The sequence below is a fragment of the Lynx canadensis genome, chromosome E3 (assembly GCF_007474595.2).
Source record: "Lynx canadensis isolate LIC74 chromosome E3, mLynCan4.pri.v2, whole genome shotgun sequence".
Lineage (NCBI taxonomy): Eukaryota > Metazoa > Chordata > Mammalia > Carnivora > Felidae > Lynx > Lynx canadensis.
Genome location: NC_044318.1, coordinates 15,427,824 through 15,450,297, shown reverse-complemented (window position 1 = coordinate 15,450,297; position 22,474 = coordinate 15,427,824). Strand labels below are relative to the sequence as shown.

Genomic DNA, 22,474 nt, shown 5'->3' with positions numbered 1-22,474 from the left:
CACACGAGCATGCTGGAATCTACTCGAATTAGACTTTACATTACTTTGCCCAGTGTGTAACTGAAATATTACCATTACCACCTCATCTTTATGACATGAGCACTGGACTAGAAAATAAAAAGACCAAAGGGTTCAGAGCAGAATCTCAGAATGTAAATAGAGTTTCCCAGGCTAGATGGAAACCACTGGAAAGGAAATAATGGAATTGTGTTTGTTGGCTATGGCCTTTTCACGGAACATCAATTTGGTTAGTGAGCACCATTTGTCAGAGGGTTTTCCCTAATAAGAGCCACACCTTTCTGCCTCCTGATGGGGAATCCAACCTCAGCAACTTACTGGTGGCTGCTGGAGCCATAGATGGAAGTTTCTCCATCAATAAAAATCCCCTTCCCCCCCATTTCTTCCAATTTATGAACAGCTGGTTAGTAGGATAAACTTTACTGTTACAGCAATCATTTTTGTCCAGAGGGGGTTTAACATTGCTATTTCCATTATAGCTATCAGGTTTCACATCTTATTTCCTCATATTCTCCACTATAACTTGGTGGCTTTCAGACAAAGCCATAAAAGGCTAAAATGCCACCTGATCAGCATATAAGTCAAGAGCAAGGAGAGTCACCTGGTAAAAGGTGCATTTCCTAACATGGGAATTGGAAGGCTGATTCTGATTTTGCATCGAAATGGATTTTATCTACAGAGTCAGTTGAACAATTAGCACTGACCCTCTTGTTGAACCAGTCACATGTTCAAGGTTATTTTCACAGGGATCTGGTGATTTTCATCTTGGTCAGCTTTCGTCTTAACATTCGTATGAGAAGAGGGTACTGGCAGCAGTTGGTATTTTAGCTTTGCGCACCCAGGATTAAAGCAAAGGTGGTTCTGGCTAGGGTGGTGTGGTGGGTCATTCCCAAAGAAGGCTGAACAATCGCTCCCACACGGCTTGTGGTTTTGCAGGATCCCCGTGGACTCTTCCCTCCCCTCCAAGGCGATAACCCTGTGACCCCTCTGACCAAGAGAACAAAGCAGGAGGCAGCACCGGTCACGGTGCAATTTCTTAACTTTGGTCTTAAAAGGCCTGCGGCTTCCCTCTGTGCCTGCACCACGTAAGAGAGCTCAGCGGAGACAGCTGGACAATGGCAGAAGAGCAGAGAGTAAGAGGCCACACGGATGAGAAATGAGGCCCCAAACGGCAAGACCCTATACAAGTGAGCAAGGCCGTGTGGATCCTCCGTGGCCCCAATCCTCCTACACAGAGCAGCCTGGCCACACATTCAACCCACAGGATCGTTACGAATGAATAAAACACCAATATTTAAAGCTGCTAAGTTTTGGGGTGAGTTGTTACGCACCAACAGGTAACTAAAACAATGGGAGAGCAGGTGCTTGGCATTGTGTCCACACCCATCCCCCGCCCAAACCATTTTTTACCATCACCTGATGAGCAGCACATCGGGGGCTTCAGGGAGCCCCTTGTCCCCACTCCCGGTCCACGTGATTTGGGCTGCCCAGGCGTATGCATGTCTCCCGGGCCTGGCCAGTCCGTGTGCTCATTCCCCCTCACCACAGCAATTCGTGCGGGATGAGCCAGTGACCCAAATCAATCTAGAGACTCAGTCCCAGGACTTCTGCTGGAACCCCTCCTGCTGGGCTGCAGCGCTGGAAGGAATGGAAACCTAGAGCCCCTGAGGGGAGTGAGGCTGCCTGGGAGGACATCCCGAGAGCAGATCCACGGGCCAAAGACACACAGACGGCAGGTCCTGACGACACCACAGAGACACCCGTGTCCAGCTGCTCCATTCCTGGACTTCGTGTCACATGAGCCAATAAGTCCCCCACCCCACCCTCCCCTTTATTTTTTCCTTAAGCCAGTTTGTCTTGGCTCTCTTTGCCCCCAGGGGAGTGCTGGCTAATGTAAGATGTTTTCTAATTTCATCTTATCTTAATAAAAATGAAAAGCACCAGGGAACATAATGTTAACTGCTTTCCCCGGAGTAAGAGTAAACAATTACATCACATTCCAAGTGCACTGCAACTTTTTCCCCAAGACTTACCATTTTTATAAATCCATTAATCAAATATGCCAGCATTCTTTTCTCATCCTCAAGAGTGAGTGCACTAAAATCAATAATTGTACATAATTAACATCGAGGTAATAAATGCAAGTTTCTAAAGGATACAGAAGAAGCAAACAATGTAACAGGTAAGAACATTGTGCATTTTTTAGATTTAAAAAACTCCCAACAGGCTGTGTTTCTTTTGGTGAAAATATATAATCTAAATGAACATAATTTAAATGTGTGTTTCTCATCTGTCTCAAAGACGGTGTTTCCAAGAAACGTTCACTTTCTTTCCCTTGGAATTTGGACAGCAAGGTCCAACTTCAAATTTTATATTTCAGAGGAGTTTAGTTCAACAGTTCATCGTAAAAAATTTCAAACATGCAGCAAAGTCAAAAGACATTTACAGCAAACATCCATACATCCAGCACCCAGATCCCACAATTATCATTTTACAGTATCTGCTCTATCACATAACTATCCCCTTCCCTCTCCATCCATCAATCCAGCTCACTCTGGGGAGGCATCTTAAAGTACATTACAGATGGCAACTACCTCTATTTAATAGCAATATTAATACTAATATAAATAAGAAAATGCCATGTCCTTAGTTTTCATTACACGTGTGAAGGCCTCTTAACAGTTCCCCAAGTTTATTTTTAAAGAAAACTTAAGAGCCTACAGCAAACAGGAGCCAAGTTTCTTGTGTATTGGTTCATTCTAGGGGAAAGTACTGGCAAAGACTGCTTACCACCCGCTAACAAAGCAATGTCCCTTTCATTCTTTGAGATTCCCATTTCCCAGCCTCCTTTGTAGCTGGGTGTGACCATTATGACAGTTCTGGCCAATGGGATGGAAGCACAAGTGGTGGTGAGCCTTCCAAGTTTCCTCCCAGAAAGAAAACTACTGTCCATCAATGCCCATGGGCTATACATGCCCATGGTGGAGGTAAGCCAGCTGCCCCCAGGAAGACAAGGACAACATCCCCGAGGGATAGCAGAGCAATGAGACAGCAGGGACCTGGCTGGTGCTCTAAAGCAGACCTACCTACCCCAACCTTCTGGTCTCACACCTTTAGCAAGAGAGAAGTAAACTTGCCATGTTACTGAAGCTAAAACCCAGGATCCTACCAATAAGAGTGCCTTTCTGGACATGTTTTGTGCCTTTATTTCTATTTTTGCTCAACTAAAAAGTTCATTGGTTCCATTTATTATGAAAAGTCTTGATATTTTTACTTTTATAACTCTTCCTGAGGTTGCAAACACAAAGCCATGAAAACAAAGTTTCCAAAATTCAGAAGAAAAAAAAAAGAAATACAATTCATCTTGTTGATGGTTAAGTTCCAAAACCATTTTCTCAATTCTTAGAACATTTTCCACTGAATCAAGCTGCTGTGCTTTAAAAATTCTTTGGGGACTAAAATTTAAGCCACAAATAAGCAGGAACTGCTTCAAACACAACCAAGTGGAAACACGTAAGGAAAAAAACAACTAGAAAGCAAAGGAGTCATAATTTGGCCTTTGACCCAAAAGGTAAGGCCAATGGATGGACAGGACTGGGCCTCAAGTCTGCCAAACAACTAGAGCCCTTCTTGTAAGGAATATATGCCATTTCATTTGAATTTCAAATAGCTGGCTAATAATGAGAGAAATCTGAAGCTTAGGTTACTGGATGAGTGAACTCATTACTCCCCTATCTGCTGCTCTCAAGTCTCCAGGAGACATGGAGTTTGAGTTCACTTGGATGAAACCAGTCTTTTTCTCTCAACAGAAATCCCTTTGTAAAAACATCTGCCATCTCATGTTTGCAGGAAGGTTACCCTCACTCTCTCTTCTCCTGGGCTGGAATGTCCTCATTAGCAAGAATTTTAATAGACCCCACAAAATGATATTATTCACAGTGGCAGCTTAAAGCAGTAATTCCCCAATGTACTATTTACGTGGTATTAAGACCCAATCCATGTTATGTTTCAGCCTTTAGCGTGGCTTACTTCACAGAGTCATGCATGGTCTTGCAAACGTGCAAAAGGGCGTTCAGAATGACGGGGTCCTTTGTGGGCTCCTGCTGATGCCTACAAGACATTTAAAGACAATGGTAAAAGCGATGTCCACCCACAGCAATGAAAATATGGATGAATTTCTCATCTGCACATATATGAGAAACAGCAAATTACCCAGCTGGCACTGAACATGTAATGGGCAATATTCTGTTTTTCTCTTAACTCTTCTTTCAATAACAAGTTTGCTTTTTACACATATTCTACCTTCTCCTAAAATTATGGTAAATCCTACAAAACTGCTGCAATTCCTAAGCCAGGCAAAGGGCAAACCTGTTTGTTTTTTTACTACACTTCTTGAACCCTCTAAAGCAGTCTACAGCCTGTCTATAACTGTGTTGAGTGCCAGGCAAAATTATTAATTTGGCTTTTCAAATAATATAGAAGGACAAGGTCTTATAACAAGTCCTTATGTGGGGAAAGTAGGTATATTTGTTCCAAGCATATGGAATTAATCTTTTAGGAAGACAACATAAGGAAAGCCTAAAACATACATTATTCAAGCAACATCTAACTCCGTTTTCCAAACTGAGGTTCTTTAGGTACCATCTTAATACATTTTATTTTGCCATATCTATATATTAATCTTTAGAGCAACTTTAACTTTTTAAATTTAACCTTGTCCTAACAGAATACATGAAAACACCAATTAAACTAATTATATTATCTAATATACCTTAAATTAAATATACAATCTTTATGTATTTTTTTAAGTTTATTTATTTTGAGAGAGAAAGGGAGAGAGAGAGAGAAAGAGAGAGAGAGAGAGAGAGAGAGAGAGAGAGAGAGAGAGAGAATGAATGAGCAGGGGAGGGGCAGAGAGAGGGAGAGAGTGAGAAAATCCCAAGCACTGTCAGTGTGGCGCCTGAAGAGGGGCTCAAACTCACGAACTCCGAGATTATGACCTGAGTTCAAGTCAAGAGTCGGATGCTTAACCAAAACTGAGCCACCCAGGTACCCCTAAATTTACAACTTTTAAAATCAAAACCAAAATCTCTCCTCCATGTGCCACCTAAAATAATTTTATGTTCCACCAGCAATATGGCAGTTTGGGGAAACACAGATTTCGTCAACAAAGGAAAGCAACTAAATAGGAAAACTGATCACAAATCTAAACATTGAAGATGGAAAGCTCTCTAGTCCTGAGACCTTGATGAGTATGACTTTATTTTTATCTTTTAAAATGTTACTCCGTAAGGAGTTCATTAACAGAATGCTCCTTCCAAAATGCATATCAGAGTACAACGTAGGTGATGGCCGGGCTCCAGCTAATACTTACTAGTCTGTCTTCTTAAGCACCAATTACAAACTTCTATCATGACTGTTCCTTTTATGTGGTTGTCCCTTCAATGTTATTTTGGATGTTAAATACATCGATATCATTAGGCTTCAAAAGTACACAAACCAATTTCTTATCAACAGGTTTCACAAGGTCATCGGGAATCCCAGCTCCTGGTTATGCCGTGTTACACTTACTTGATAAAAACTTCCATGATGCATTTGCAAACCTCCACCCGCACACTCTCTTTTTGGAACATGTCCAGAAATGGCAAAAATTTTTCCTAAAAATAAAAAAAAAAGCACTCTACATGCAATTTACGCAAGTTACTGGAAGGAATTTGCGGGTCACATTTTCCTCGAAGGTCAAAGCAGAGAAAGAGTTGTTCATCTCTCTAAGGCAGCTCAGAAGAGAACTCCCCTGAAAGCAGGGAGAGGGCCCAGTACTATTAAAACCACTTACATGTTCCCAGGGGTCAGGGCTGGGACAGTTAACATTTTGGGAACCATCTGGCAATCTTTAGAGGACCATGGACTTTTCCAGAAAACACAAGGTGGGCTTCAGTCTTTTTTACAATTGTACTGACCAGAGAAAGAAGAGTCAGTTATTCAGAGTGACCTCCACATCCCGACTGTGCATTTACTAACTGTGCAACCTCACTCACATTACCCCACCTCCTCCAGCATCCGTTTTCCCATCTGTAAAGTGGGAATCCTAAGTGCTCCTACTTCCAGCAGTGCTGTGAAAACGGTACGAGACAATGCATGCCAAGGTCCAGCACGGTGCTTGAAGAATATGGCAAATGTCCAAAAAATAACAAGTTCTATTTTTAATTAAAAACACACACACTCCTGTGAGTGCACATGAATGGAGCCAGAAGAGGGGGGAGTGGAAGGGAAGCGGATCCCCTAGGTTTGTACTCGCCCAGGGCACCAGAGCCAACTTGAAGGGGCATCATAGGATATTTGAAAGTTTGAAGGAAACAGAAAAATCTCAATTCTGTCAGACACTGAGACAACTATTATTTCAACACCATTTCATGGTTTCGATGTTAGACTGCACGTGTGACATAAGGTCACCTATGAAAATCAATGTGGAAGAGGAGAGGAGGAAGAGAATGTCCAGTCTGACTCCAATGTTTGAGAGGCTGTGTGATGCTCAAGACAGGCACACATCCCATTAGTGAGTCATGAAAGAAATACAGATGATATTTTTCTTTCAGTCTGTGTACTAATTTTTCAGACGCTGATTAGGTTGTTATGCCATAAATACTGAAGTTGTTTAGACCTAACTACTTTATAAAAGGAACCATTAAGTATTTCTTTTGGCCTGGGACACCTCTGACTCAGAAACAGATTTCCAAAGGTAATTAAGGCACGTTACTTACCACTGAGAAGAGAACGGAGAAATCATGGAAGTGGGCGATCACTTTCTTAATTATCGACTGAAGCTGCAAAATCACACAGAAAACACATTTTATTTAATAGAACTTGGGTATTTTTAGTTTTATTTTTAATTTTTAAGTGTTTATTTATTTGTGAGAGAGAGATAGAGTGTGAGCAGGGGAGGGGCAGAGAGAGAGGGAGACACAGAATCCGAAGCAGATTCCAGGCTCTGAGCTGTCAGCACACAGCCCGACGTGGGGGCTCGAACTCACGAACCGTGAGATCATGACCTGACCCAAAGTTAGACGCTTAACCGACTGAGCCACCCAGGCACCCCAGAACTTAGATATTTTTAAAAGGCAACCTTCTTTCATTATTTGAAATTACAAGCACAATAAGGGAAACCTGGATCACTCAGGAAAGGGGAATTATTAGGGTGGGTTAGGCCCTGTATTAGTCTGCAGTCTTGCGGAAGCCACTGCTCAGACTCATCATCATCTTCTGTAAGATGGAGAGCAAAGCAGTGTCTTGCTCACCGTGAGGATTAATGGGACAGTTCACGTAAGAGCCTTAGAGCAGTGTCGTGTGTATCTTCGGGAAGCTCTCCATTCAAGGCAGCTATGAATATGCAAACTTCTTTTTCAAAGGGCCACAGAGTCATCACAACTGCTCAGCTCAGCTATGGAAGCTCAAACGCAGCCCCAGAGAACATGTGAACGAGTGGGTGTGGCTGGTTCCAATAAAACTTTATTCACAAAAACAACTGATGGGCTACATGTGGCCAATGGGTCAGTTTACAGACCCCTGTTCTAGCCCATCATGACCTTGTATTTACTGACTACTTCTGTGGAGAGGCAATGAACTGAGTTTGCCGGTGGAGTCAAAGGCCATGTCACTCACTACCCCGGGATGGTGCACAGTCCGTAAGGTCGGACCCAAATACCCAGGTACCGATGTCCACCAGCCCTCACCCTGAGATGTACCCAGTCCTGCTGACAGGGAGAACCACAGAGGTGCTTTTTCTAAGGAAAATATAAATCCTTGCCCTTGGCTACTGTCAAGAAGAGAGAATTCACTGAAAAGTACTTGTGTTTATACTCAAAACACCGCTATTTAAATCATTTCTTTAAATCACTTAAGACAAGGGGCTCACAACTCATATGGGCAGCTGTCCCGAATACAGGCTGATCCTTGGGGTACCTTTTACACGTTGCTTCTAGATATGACAGAGTTGTACAGTGTAATTATACCTCTCTCTTAGGAATGGACTATAGTAAAATTACTGTGTTAAAGTCTTCAATTAAATGGGTCCCTAGGATCAAAGTCTTACCAAATGCTCCTCAACAAAAATTCTAATGCAACTCAGTCTTCATCTGCGCCCAAGATCCTGATGACCCACAAGGGATACGACCTTTGCCCTCACATGGTTTATTCACTCAATGATGCTTACCAAGGGCCTGTTGTGCGCAACTATATATTGTTTTCATCACACCTAGAAAAATGTCAGGTAGTCAGTGCCTACTCAGTAAATTCTAATGATGAACTATTTTAATCTGCAAATGGTGAAAACATTCTTACCAAAATGTTAGAGAGAATTCTAAACTTCTCACAAACACATGTAATTAATTTTCTTGTATTAAGTTAAGCTAGAAATTGATCACAGGCAATAAATGCCAGAACATCACATTATTAAATACAAAATCAATTATTAATTAGGTCAAAAGTTACTTTAAATGAAGCTTCACTGGACTCTGTATTGGAGGGGGGAAAATACCTGATATCAAGGACTTTATTGAGTCCGCTGACAAAACTACAGTATGGACTGTGGAGTAGGCAAGAGGAAAATGTAAGTGTCAAATTCCCTGAAGTCGATTCCCAAACTGTGGTTACACGGAGAATGTCCTTCTTCTTAGGAAACACTCACTGAATTCTTCAGAGGCAAAGGAGTCGGAAAAAATGTAAACACATATTGATGTGCGTGTGTGTGTACACAAGATAATGATAAAGCAAACACGGAAAATGTTCACAGCTGGTGAATCTCAGTAAAGAGTAATGGGAGTTCTCGAGCTATTCTTCCAATTTTCCAAGAAGCTGGACCTTATTTCCAAATAAAAAGTTAGTTTAACTGGAAAACACAGGCCCTTTATTTACTGGTGCCAAGCAAATGTGCCAGAGGATCCCATATGACATCTCACCTAATCCTCACAACCATTCTGAGTGTAGGACTATTATTCCCATTTTATAGGTAAGGAAACTGAGGCACAAGGTTAAGTAACTGAGTAAAGTGAGCATGGCGAGGATACGGCGGAGCTAAGATTCGAACGAAAGATTATCTGACTTTACAGCCTGACCCATGCAACATGCCTATTTGATTCAACAGAATAAAATTTCTAACAGTGTGGAAATGACAGAAGCAAATCCGTTACCTGAGGGTAGGAGTCTTCAAATGCACGATCTGGAGTCATGTGCTTGATGACATCAGCCAAAACGGTATTCACCTCTCGTTTCTAAGAAGGGAAAACAAACCTGTGTTAGACACTGAAAGGCAGTCGCTGTTTTTCTGGTGGCAAGGACAAATAACTTCAGAATATATCACATACCTTCCAGGAAATAGTTTCAAATATTCTGCAGGAAATAGTATAAGGGAAGAAATTCCACCTGTATCACAGCCCTGAAGGGAACTGCTTCTGCACCAGGTCAGGACTAAAACGTTGTTCTCAAAGGTTCTGGGGTGTTACAGCTTTCCCTGGATGCTGGTAAAATCAGCCGTGCCACTTTCTGCCTGCCTGTCCAGGCTGTTCCCCAGGCACTGGCAGGAGCACCAAGGCATTGTGGGAAGTGCACAGAGTCAGCCCCTCCGAGCTGAGCGACCTTGATGCTCACTTCACTCTTGTCATCTCTATCAGGGGTCGGCCAACCACAGCCCAAATTCAGCCCTGTGCCTATTTTTGTACAGCCCATGAACTGAAAGTGATTTTTACATTCAAACAAAAGAACATTGCATGACCCAAATTATGAGACTCAAATTTCAGTGTGCACAAAGTTTATTGGAACACGGCTGTGCTCACTCTTATTGTCTGTGGCTGCTTTCACATACAATGACAGAGCTGGATACTTGTGACAGAGATTGTATGAGCTACAAAGCATCAAATATTTACTATCTGCCTCTCCACAGAAAAGGTACACTGACCCGTGGAACAGTGAAGCCTCCTGGCAAGGTCTCTATGAGGCTGCACAGCTCACAGGTAAAGTGCTTGGTATTTGTTACTTAAGGTATTTGTATCACATATATCTGTCATCTAAAGAGCTGCCGTTATATTTACTCTCTCACTTAATGCTCATTCATCTCCTTGGCATGAACGGGATTATCCCCATTTCACAGATGAGGAAGTGGAGGCTCAGACAAGTTAAGTAATTTAGCTTAGTGGTGATTCTGAAACTGGGATTAGAAATATGCCAGGGCAGCTGGAACATCTTATAACAGAAAGTGAGAAGGGCATCAAAGACTATGGAGAGCATGTCAGAAGGACTCGGGAGCCACTTGATGACACACCCACTGGGCAAAGGGGACAAATGAGCAACAGCAAGAATAATGTAACTCAAGTATATTTAAATCCATGAAAGATACCAACAACTACTCACTGGTCACCTTTGAGGATGCTGAGGAATCAAATCCTTATCCTACAACTAGCAGAGGAGAAAAAGCAGCATCAATCCTGCCTTTTTCTGTACAAACTTGCACTTCAGGGTAACCAAATACCTGACATGAGGAGGTCGTCTTTCTACAAGTATCCCAGCTAATAAACAAAGAAAAGCTGCTAATAATTCCAAGGATCACCAATTTGCAGCTCCTAAGAAACTATGAGATGCAATGAGCTTCGGCGGCTGCCCACGATACAGGGAGGCCACCAGCCACCATGAGCCTCCCAGGAGAAGTAGCAAACCAGCACCCGCAGGGCCAAAAAATAATCGAATCTGAAGCTGATTAAGTTTCTAGAACTAACTGCCCACTGACAGGAAATAGACAGCAGAAGAACACAGTGGACACCACCACAAGACACAACTAGCCAGACCAGATGGGGAAACTCTACGGGACAAAAGACCCAAATTCTTCCACAAATAAATCACAGACGGAGGATAAAAGGGGAAGGGAAGGAGGAGGGGAAAAGAGAGAGAATTTGTAATTTAAAAGAACTCTTAGGAGTCTATTGCCATGTATGGGCCTTATTTTAATCCTGACTGAACAATTAAAAAAAACACAACTGGGGAAATCTGAACATTGAATGATTTTAATTTTTTATTAATTACTAATTTTTTTTGTTGGGATAAGATTAAGGGAATCTTATATTTAACACACATGTGCTGAAAACTGACAGATGAAAACACAATGTTTGAGATTTTCTTCAGAATAATCCAGGGATAAGGATATAAATGAAACAAGATTTGTCACGAGTTGGTCATTTCTGGGTGAGGATTATAAGGGAAATCATATGTTTGAAATTTCCAAAATAAGGATAAAACAAAAATTGGACAAAATAAACAAAATCAACAGACCAGCCTTATATAATGTTTAAAACGAGGCCAAGGGGCGCCTGGGTGGCGCAGTCGGTTAAGCGTCCGACTTCAGCCAGGTCACGATCTCGCGGTCCGTGAGTTCGAGCCCCGCGTCGGGCTCTGGGCTGATGGCTCGGAGCCTGGAGCCTGTTTCCGACTCTGTGTCTCCCTCTCTCTCTGCCCCTCCCCTGTTCATGCTCTGTCTCTCTCTGTCCCCCAAAAAATAAATAAACGTTGAAAAAAAAAAAATTTAAAACGAGGCCAAAACCAATTTATCAAGTTAGAGGGCAGGATGGTGGCCCCCAAAGGCTGGGGGCTGTGACTAGGAGGAGAGTCCAGGGAGCTTGGGGGCTTATTCCTTACTTCTTGATATGGACCACGATCACGCGGATATACTTTCTGAAGATTCATTAGGTAGCAAATTCACAAATACATGCATTTTTTGGCATGAATGCCTGAATTCAGTTTTTAACAGTTGATGAAAATAAGCATTTTGGCAATAGGATGTGAACCCAGTCCTGCCTGCTTCCAAGATCTGCTCTCTGACACACACAGTATTTCCCAGACTGAGGTTCTGGTCTGGGCACAGGGAAAGAAGTCCCTCTGCTTAGAAAAAAATTACACGTAAGTCAAATATGTTTGAGAAATGCTACTTCCTGGACCCCCAGGAAGAGTCCCAATGCACTTTAGAATGTAAGCATCTAAGGGATCCTATGGGGGAAAAACTGCTTCCCTTGGTAATGGAGTATTTCCCCAATTTGCACGTGAGCATGACACTTTTGTGACAGTACGCATATCAACCCTCCACCACACTATAGTATAAAAGGATGCCATTTTTATAAATTAAGGACGATTACCACTGTAAAATGCCTAAATGCCTATTCTAGCCTTATTCATTATTATAAACACGAATAAAAACATAATTCTTCCAAGGGCGCTTGGGTGGCTCCGTAGGTTAAGCATCAGACCTCAGCTCAGGTTATGATCTCACAGTTGGTGAATTTGAGCCCCACATCGGGCTCTGTGCTGGCAGCTCAGAGCCTGGAGCCTGCTTCGGATTCTGTGTCTCCCTCTCTCTCTGCCCCTCCCCCTGCTCACACTCTGTCTCTCTCAAAAACAAACCAACATTAAAAGATATCAAAAAAACAAAAAAACCCATAATTCTTCCCAAAACGATCCCACAGCCGCACATACCGTGAAATGCTTGCAGGTGTACTCCACCCATACCTCGGCACAGTTAACGTAGTCCTACAGAGAAAAAGTAAAGATGTGTCTACAACAGGAACACCATGGCTAACCCTAGAGTGAAAGCTCATCACATGCAGATCCCTTCAAGGGTTCTGATCATCACTAGAGATGACAAGTGATAGGAATTCCAAGACTTGTTGGCTCATCTACAGAAAAGTCTAGTCCACTGATCTATCTTACCCTAAGAAGCAAAAGTTATATAGAAACACAGGAGTTGCTGGAAACTAACAAGACTTCCATTTCTGAATAACTACTTGGGCCATAATAGAAATCTGGGAAAAACTGAAGGGCAGCGGAGATCAAAGTCAGGAGTCCTGGCCACACCTCAACAGAGACACTGATCGTGGATCTGGTTGAAGAGCTTTGCTTAAATGTGATTTTTGCAGGTTCTGAGAAAAAAAAACAGACATCCTGCCTTTAAAACATAAACTCTGGGGCGCCTGGGTGGCTCAGTCGGTTAAGCGTCCGACTTCAGCTCAGGTCACGATCTCGCGGTCCATGAGTTCGAGCCCCGCATCAGGCTCTGGGCCGATGGCTCAGAGCCTGGAGCCTGCTTCAGATTCTGTGTCTCCCTCTCTCTCTGCCCCTCCCCCGTTCGTGCTCTGTCTCTCTCTGTCTCAAAAATAAATAAATGTTAAAAAAAAATTAAAAAACAAAAAACATAAACTCTTTTTCTGATAGAGAGGTGATGTACAGGTCGTAAAAAGGTTAAGAAAGCACTGAAGATTTTAGGTAGGAAATTCTGTGTTAGATTCAAGTGGGGGTGGGGGACCCACGGAGAGACACCGGGATGGTCATGGAAATGGCAGTTAACAGCTAAATAGAGCTGCCTTCCCTGGAAAACACTCATGTGAAAAAAAAAATGCTCGAGGAAAAATACAGTCTGCAAGTGTATCTCTTCTGCTCTGACACTTTAAGGAGAAGAAAAAAAAGAGAAAATGGGAGGGAAGAAAACACTTATGTCATTCACACAAGAAAAGCCAGCTGAGAAGGTGAACTTAATGAGGCCATGTGAAGTTATAGACTGAAGGAAACCATTAACATGGGCTTTTGATGCAAGGGTGCTTTGAAGCACTCAGGGACAGACCCCACAGGCCCAGAGACTTTGGACTTCCACATCCTAAAGAAGCTTTTTAGTTAGCCACTCGGGTTAAACAGAATTTCAACAGCTGAAGTTTAGTGAGGGTTTTGTTCAACTTAACATAGGTATGTGATTTTGTAAACAAGCTTCTAATTTTTCTAAGATCAGTATTCTCAACACACTACTGTAAATGCGGTGACTGGCAAGAAGGTTATAACTGAACTCTAATATTTCCTTCTTGGTAAATGACTGTCAAATGCTACACACCCACATTCAATTATTTACTGCGTTTCAGTCTACATGTTTGTGTCCAAAACGCATATGTTGAGAATCGTAGCCCCGCAATGTGACAGCATTAGGAGTGGGGCCTTTGGGAGGTGATGAGGTCATGAGGGTTGAACCCTGATGAATAGGATTAATGTCCTGATAAAAGGGACCCCAGAACACCCTCTCCCCTTCACTCCCTCTCCACCTAGGGAGGAGGAGAAGCTGGCAGTCGGCAATCCGGAAGAGGGCCTTCACCGGAATCCAACCACGGTGTCCCCCCGATTCCAGACTTGTAGACTCCACAAGGGCAAGAAATCAATTTCTGTTGTTTGCAAGCCACCTGGTCTGTGGTGCCATTAAAGCAGCCAAGCTGAGATATGCTGCTGGCAGGAGAGGAATGGTTTGAAGGGTGGTGAAGTCTGACCAGCTGGTCCTTCAGCCGAAGACAGGCAGGGCCATTTACCCAGTGGCGGCCACGTAACTTGCTGATGTGTCGCCCACGAGGACGGTGAGACGTGAAACCCAAACTCTACCAGACTATGGCCATCACTGCATACCGTTCCAGCACCTAACAGCAGTGGATCCATCTTTCCACACCTCCGTCCAAGGGGCAACAATTAGAATTCCCTTTTGCTAATTATACGTTTGACTGCTGAGCTTCCATTTAAGAATATCCTACTCAGTTGATATTTTCAAATCCAAATACTATAGACAGCTGCATTTGGAAGCTGTTTGCTAAGTCAGAGCAGAGGTCTTTCAAAGTTTCAAATATGTTTTCTCACTTTACACTTTTACTACATCTTGAAGCCTAAAGAATTAGACATAATTAGGATAGAAAAATCAAAGAAATATATCTTTAGAGTTATCAATTCTCCACTATAGGTTAACGAAAATAATTTAAAACAGTATCATTTCTTGGGGCACCTGTGTGGCTCAGTCGGTTAAGGGTCTGACTTTGGCTCAGGTCATGATCTCATGGTTTGTCGGTTCAAGCCCCATGTCAGGCTCTGTGATGACAGCTCAGAGCCTGGAACCTGCTTCAGATTCTGTGTCTCCCTCTCTCTCTGCCCCCTCCCCCCCACCCCCTCAGCTCACGGTCTGTCTCTCTCCAAGTAAATAAACATTAAAAAAAATTTTTTTTTAATAGTATTATTTCTTAAAACAAAATAAAAACCCAGACGTAGGATTAGTGAAAATACCTTTTTTTTTTTTTAAACCAAGAATTTACTGCCAGACTTGGACAAAAGGCAGTCTATCTGAGGTCTGAATGGTCACCCACCTGTGGATTCTTCAACTTAGTGATAACTTTCCAAGCTTCATTGAGAATCTGGAGTCGATCACCCTCAGGAGGGTCAGCCAAGGCTAAGTTTAACCCCAGTGAGCGAAAAAGAAGATGCTTAAAAAAAAAAAAAAGAATAGCAAACCATTGCAATACTAGAGATTTTAAATCAGAGCACCTTGAGGCTTAGAGGAAAAGGCTGTAACCCTTAGCTCGTCTCATGGCTAATCTTCCAACATCTTCCTGAAGTTCTACCGCAGCCTTACATGCAAGTTAGAGACACTCAAAACAAAGAGCTGGCTCTGTGCATTGCTCTGATTCATGAGACACAACATTCTTGTGGACAGAGCTTTTTATAAATCATGAGTGAAAATACATTTTTAAAAGATGGAAGCCCAAGCCTTTCCTAAATACTTCACAGCGAGCTAATTCAATAGACTTAGTTCAATAGACACTGGCAGCAACTTACATGTGTCTAACAATCCCAATCACTAACTCACCTTCCAGCATGTTCTTCGGAAACAATGCCTGTTTTCTCTGTTGGCCCAAGAACCCCCACAAAGGACCCTCTCCCTCGAGAGCTGTCGGGTAAACAGTGCCTATCTGTTCTCCCACTGAGCATCTGGTCAAGAGCCTACCTTGGGGAAACCCGACTCATCACACTCTTTAATCATGCCAATGAAATCCATGGACCTCGTGGCGATGAACTCGGCCCGGAAAGCGGACATCACGGAATTCAACAGCAAGGCGCTGCAAGACCCAAGTGCCCCATGTCAGAAGAACTTCCTCTTAATGAAAGGTGCTTTAATTTTAAGCTCATATGTTGCTGGGAAGGATGAATGAAAGCTCTTTAAAGGTAAGGCTGGAAAAGAATTTTAAAAGGCTGGAGTAAAAAGGCAACCTCTAGAGACTAACACAGTGTTCTGTACTTATTTGGAACTCAATAAATGTTGAATCGGCTAGCTGGATTGACGGACAGCAAGCAATCACATCCATTTAAACAGATGCAAAATGAGCAGGGTGCACTAATAAAACTAAACATCAAGTAATAATATTGATCCAAGCTGCAAATATATACCCCCATCTCTTACAAAAAGCACTGTTCTGGGACCTAGGGACATGTGACTTAGGGACATCTACCACAGAAGGGAAAAGAGAGGGGAAACCTCTTGTGCCTGGAAGACAGGAAGATGGAATTCATCTCAACCCTTCCACTTACCACAGCCCCATGGGGAAAGGACTATTATGAAACCCATTTTACAGATGAGGAGACTGAGGCAGAGAACTCAAGTGACCCAAGTTCACAAAGCTGAGAAAGAGTAGAGCCAGGCACAGGAAGGCAATCAGACTCCAGTTTCCTGACCTCTGTGCCATCCTGGCGCTCTGCTGACCCTCTTGCCCACGTGAGCATGCCAAGCTCAAAAACCAAACCAAAACAAAACACAACAAAAACAAATGACTTCCATTTCCAAACCATGCTTTATGAATTTAAAAATACTTACTTGTTTCCTAGTTTCTTGCATCTCTCCATCATCTCAGTTAGCAGGGCCTAATTAAAAATAATAATGAAAGTCATGAACTTGGAGAATCTGAAATGACATTTCTCACAAAGACATCTCCAAAGTAATACTCTAAAACAGATGTAGCCACATGCCCATTTCCAGAACTCTGAGTCTGGCGAAGATAGGGAGTCAGGGGCAGGGAGGAGTTCAACTGTATGGCACTAAACATCATGTGAAGACCTCAGGCCCTGATGCCCTAGGGCATCAGGCACACTTGGGCTCAAATCCAGTCTCACCAACTACCAACAATGGGGCCTTGGACCAGTCACCTGACTTGGTGAAGCCTGGGTCTCCTCCCCCTTTGCCAGAGGACCCAAGTGCTACCATCACACGTGCAAGATTACCCCAGGATGGTGAGGGGTCTCCTGAACCCTAGACACCAATGAGAATGGAAGTTTCTTGACTCCCCACCTCTCCTGTGATGCACCGTCCCCCTCCAGGTCCTCCCCATTTCACTGAGAATTTGCTAGCACCCACTGTCCATGGTGAGATGCACTCTGCATTCATGATCCCCCCTCTCACAACCAGCCAGGAGGCAGGCTCTCTATTCTGCCACTGCACAGGTGAGAGACCGAGCCATGTAACAGTGAGTGGCCTGCTTGGACCAAGGTGACACACGGAGCTACCGCGGGCCAGACGTGACCCAGGCAGCCTGGCACCAAAGGCTAACCTCATCACTTTTCCTCCCAGCGAATTTTGAGGCATATATTTCCTCCAAAAGGAAGTAAATGTTTAACTCACTGGAATACTGTTAATGGCTTCAGAGCTATCTTAAGACAATTACGTCCTTCTAATCAAAGAGCTCTTGTTCTTTAAAAAAAAAAAAAATCAATGGAAGAGGTATCCTTTAGGTCAGTGGTTTGGGTAAGGTTTTGAATGGCACAGACAAGGTCAACAGTAGAACTAAGGAGAAAGAGTGCTCACCAGGCTCCCAGCTAAGCACCACTGCTGCCTTTTCTTGCTTATGCTTCACAGTATCCTTGGGAGGCCCGCCTAAGTCATTCCCACTTCACAGAAGAGAAAGTCCAAACTCAGATACTTTGACTTTAAGTCACTTCCTAGTAAGGGGTGGAAATGAGATTTGTAGCATTCTGGTCCCCAGTTTTCTTTAGTGCAACTGCACCCCTTCCAGATGTGTCCCTTTGTGTCCTAGTGTTGCTTGAATAATTAAGGTAAAAGCTGATGATGGAGATACTGGCTGTACCCCAGAACCCTGATTTCATTCAGGTTTCTGTCTCTGCACCACAAATATCAGGCTGGGTGCTGTTATGGACTGAATTAGGTCCCCTCCAAATTCTTATGTTGAAGCCTTAAAGCCCAACGTGGTTGCATTTAGAGGTAGGGCTTTTAAAGACGTAATAATGAGAAATAAGGTCCCAAGTGTGGGGCCCTAATCCAATAGGACTGGTGTCTCTTTAAGAGGAAGAGACACCAGGAACACACATGCACAGAGAAACAACCATGTGAGGACACAGTGAGAAGGCAGTGCAAGCCTCATGAAAAACCAACACTGCCAGAACTTTGATCTTGGACTTCTAGCCTCCAGGACTGTGAGAAAATAAATTTTCCACACATTAACAAAAATTTTTTTTAATGTTTATTTGAGAGAGAGAGAGAGAGAGAGAGAGCGCGCGAGCAACAGAGAGGCAGAGAGAGAGGGAGACACAGAATCTGAAGCAGGCTCCGGGTTCTGAGCTGTCAGCATGGAGCCCAAAGCGGGGCTCGAACCCACCAACCAGAGATCATGACCTAAGCCAAAGCTGTATGCTCAACCAACTGAGCCACCCAGGTGCCCCGAGAAAATATTTTTTTTTGTTTAAGCCATCCAGTCTGTTAGGGCAACGTACTATGGTCTGAATGACCACCCAACTCCCAAGGCGAGGATATTAAGAGGTGATCAGGTCATGAGGGTGGAGCTCTTACAAATGGGATTAATTCCCTTATAAAAGTGGCCCAAGAAAGCTCCCTTGTGCCACATGAAGGCATAGCAAAGGCAGCCATCTACGAACCAGGAAGCAGACCTTCACCAGACACCAATCTGTTGGTATCTTGATCTTGCACTTCCCAGCTTTAGAACCGTGGGAAATACCTGTTACTTATCAGTCACTCAGTTGTGGTATTTTGTTACAACAGTCAGAAGGGATTAAAACGTAGCCTGAGCAAATTAACACAGATCGAAACCTATCACAGTGGTCTCATTCCCTTTGCTAATGGGGGATTTATACAATTGACGCATGAAAAAAGGTTTCCTTGTTCTTAAACAGGAACCCAAGGAACTGAAGGCTCCTCATCTTTCTGCCTCTGGATGCTGCCATGTCTGGATGTGATGACTGTAACGGCTGCAGCCACTTTGCTATCTGAGGATGATGGACAGAACCTGCCTCGCCCACGGCCTTTACCTGTTGTGTCAGAGAACACACTGAATTATTTTTGTAGGGCCAGTTAGGTGTTTGTTTCTTATAGTCAGAAGCATCTAAGCTGATGATGCCAATGTCACAAGTGGCTTCCCTAACCCTCTCATGGGATATTTATACTTGAAAAGTCATTCTTGGTGACCAATATCAAAGTGGTTTCTGGAAAAGATTGAGAAAGAGAGATTCTACAGGATTATCAGACTGATACTTCCCAACACACACAAATAATCACACATTCAATACCTACTTATGGAGAAACTTTAAGACACTAAGTAGTATTCTAGGCACTGGGGACAAGGCAGTGAAGAAATCAGAAAACCATGCCCTCATGTGGCTTATTCTCTTACACACCCATGTGCATGCACACGAGCTCTTGGCCCACTACCTTTGACAAGATGAATTAGGGCAAATGCCAACATATGGACAAAACATCCTGGCCATTAAAACAAGTGCGTCAAAAGTTCTCTTTTTCACAGGATACAAATGCATTAAAAATGTATCAAAAAATGTAACTTAAAAATTTTTAAAAGCTCTGTGATAATATAGGAATATAGAAAATGCCCACAAGTGCCCACGGAGCTAAATGATATAGATCTCAGGCAGGTCTGTTAGAGGTTATACATTTCTTCTGAGAAGTGACAGGATTGATTATCTTTGGCAAGAACAAGAGGAACAATAGCTCAAACCAGAATGAGATCGAAACAAGCCTATTGGCTGGGATAAACCATGAAAATGTGCAGCTCAGCATATTAGCTCGTACACACACATCAGAACTTAGAGGACACAGGAGACTCAGAGGGCCCCTACATTTATTTGTATATTCGTTTTTTCATAAAAACTATAAAAATTGGGGCCACCTGGGTGGCTCAGTCGGTTAAACGTCCAACTCTGGATTTCGGCTCAGGTCATGATCTCACAGTCGTGAGATTCAGCCCCGGGTCGAGCTCCACACTGAGAGTACGGAGTCTGCTTGGGATTCTCTCTCCCTGTCTCTTTCTGCTCCTTCCCTGCTCCCACTCTCTCTCTCCAAATAAACTTAAAAAAACACAAAAAACACTATAATAAGAAATGATTATGGAAAAAAAAGTTTAAACCATACCACCTTACAGTAAGTAAAATGTGAATGCTTTCCTTCCTAACTCCTGCTTCCTAGGAAATCACCAGTGTTGACAGTGTGGTGTTTATCTTTCTAGACCTTTATCTATACCCTGTGAATATATAGCTTTTTTTGTAAAAGCCCAGCTTGGGATTTTTTGTTTTATAAAAACGAATAATCTTGTACACATGGGGGTCACAAGTTGCTTTTTTTACTCAAGAATCTAGCATGGGCCTCCCTCTTCCCATGTCAGTACACACACATCTACCTTATTCTTAATGGCTGAGGAATCCCTACCACACATAGAACATTATTGTTCTGATTGTTGCTGATACACTTTAAAAGTTTTTTTATTTTGAACCAATTACAGACTCATAAGAAACTGTAAGAATAACAGAGGTCCTGGGTAACTGTCCCCCAGCTCTCCGCAATGGTGACATCTTACTTAACTACAATTGCATTATCAAAGCCAGGAAATTGACGTTGGTAGAATACCATTAACTAGACTATTCTACCAGGTTTTCTGTTCACGCTTTATTGCGGGGAAAGGGGAGATCTTTGTGACAATTCATTAATATATATGAGTTTATATAACCACCATCTTATTTAACTATTGGATTTTTAATGTCATCTCCAGATGAGGGTTATTTACCTACTTCAAAAGTACGGGAAACGCAAAAGAAGTTGGACCAATACCGTGTTTCTAAAAGCTTTCTAAATTGAGAGCAACTCTCATGCAGCTAAGAGTGCTCCCAGATTTGTATTTCTGCTTTTGCTACATAACCTTCCAACCAGTGTTTACAAGTACTGCTTCATTAAAATATATATATAGATTGAATATATACATATCCTATTTTCCTTATTTCTCTGAATGAAGCAAACATGTAATGGGTGGGCAAAATCATAAACTGATCTTATGCCCTTCCCCCAACAGTCCAGGTCTCAAAGAAAGTATTTCAAAGTGAATAAAAAGAAATCCTATACCCCACACATTACAAGGAGAAAATTTTAATTTCTCATATTATTTCTCTTTCACTGGCAATTTTTTCCTAATTCAAAAGAATGAAAGTGATACGCCTATACGCTTCGGCAGAAGTCAGCAATGGCCAAGGCTAGTGCTACATGTGCAACGCCAGCCGCATCACGTGTTAGAGAATTTACAGGGCAACTCGTAGTATGCCCATTAGGTAACAGTCCCATGGGTCAGTTTGTTAGGGCCTTTAAATCCCTCCTCAGGTATAGCCATTAACAGCAGTTTCTAGAAAGAGTTTAGGAGTTGAGAGATCTCCTGGGTTCAGAGTTACCGATAAAATGGCTACATGGCTTTGACTCTTTGTAGTGGTGTGACCTTACCAAGTTGTAAGCCTCGTGGGCCTCATCTGTATCACAGGGATAACAACAAAACCTAGCCTCGGAAAGCCGAGCATGAGGAAGGCAGACCAGGCAATGGAACTAACGCAGGGTCTGGCACGCAGAGAGCCTCAGAAAAAGGTGATTATGTGAAGGGCTCCAGGGCTTAGCATCTCTGACTCACTTCCCACCTCTACTCCTCACATCCAACAAATTCGACTCTGAACACCTCCTGACATGACTGAGGGTCACAGAACTTAACAACAGGTATTTGTTCTGATGTGAAGTGAGGGAAAAGCACCACAAAATTACACACACAAAATCCTTACCTCTAAAACAAAAATACAGAGCAAGAACCGGAGCAGACAGAGAAATATGAGTATGGAAACATATCAAAATGTTAACATGGCAGGATTTTAGGTGGCTCTTTTTCTCCTTTTCACCTGTCTTTTCCAAATTCTTTCCAGTATATGTATTTTTATTAAGGTTTTCTGATTACAGAAATCTTCTCCTTCCCGTTCCGCGGCTTACCAACCCTTCTTCTTTCTCTCATCCACCTGGTCTGCACCTGCCAGTCTGAGGTTCGAGTGTTGCTTGTTTCCCATCGTCCTCCTGATGGAAGTTCTTCAAGCTCTGCCTGATCTCCACCACACCACGTTCGCCGACTCTGTAACCCGGTCCACATCCAGCCAGCCCAGTTTCTCCCTCTTCTCCAGTAATGCTGGTCTCCTTAATATGCCTCTTACCTGCCTCTACGTGTACAGTTCCTTCCCTGGGCCCTTCCTTTACTCCCTGAACCCGCCCCCTACTTGTTTCCTGACCTGCAGGTCAGCCCAGACCCCCATC

The 22,474-nt window shown here is 43.0% G+C and overlaps 1 protein-coding gene across 4 annotated transcripts in view; it reads right to left on the bottom strand.

The window, feature by feature from the left end:
- The window catches only part of VPS35L (VPS35 endosomal protein sorting factor like), a 117,435-nt gene that overhangs the window by 38,221 nt on the left and 56,740 nt on the right, over positions 1 to 22,474 (bottom strand). For all 4 annotated transcript variants that reach the window (XM_030300189.1, XM_030300190.1, XM_030300192.1 and 1 more), the window contains 9 exons: positions 16,709 to 16,755; positions 15,845 to 15,956; positions 15,207 to 15,323; positions 12,526 to 12,579; positions 9,204 to 9,284; positions 6,780 to 6,842; positions 5,590 to 5,675; positions 4,048 to 4,128; positions 2,052 to 2,115 (listed from right to left, as the gene is read on the bottom strand). In XM_030300189.1, coding sequence (XP_030156049.1) covers positions 2,052 to 2,115; positions 4,048 to 4,128; positions 5,590 to 5,675; positions 6,780 to 6,842; positions 9,204 to 9,284; positions 12,526 to 12,579; positions 15,207 to 15,323; positions 15,845 to 15,956; positions 16,709 to 16,755 — 705 coding nt within the window. The remainder of the gene's footprint in view (positions 1 to 2,051; positions 2,116 to 4,047; positions 4,129 to 5,589; positions 5,676 to 6,779; positions 6,843 to 9,203; positions 9,285 to 12,525; positions 12,580 to 15,206; positions 15,324 to 15,844; positions 15,957 to 16,708; positions 16,756 to 22,474) is intronic.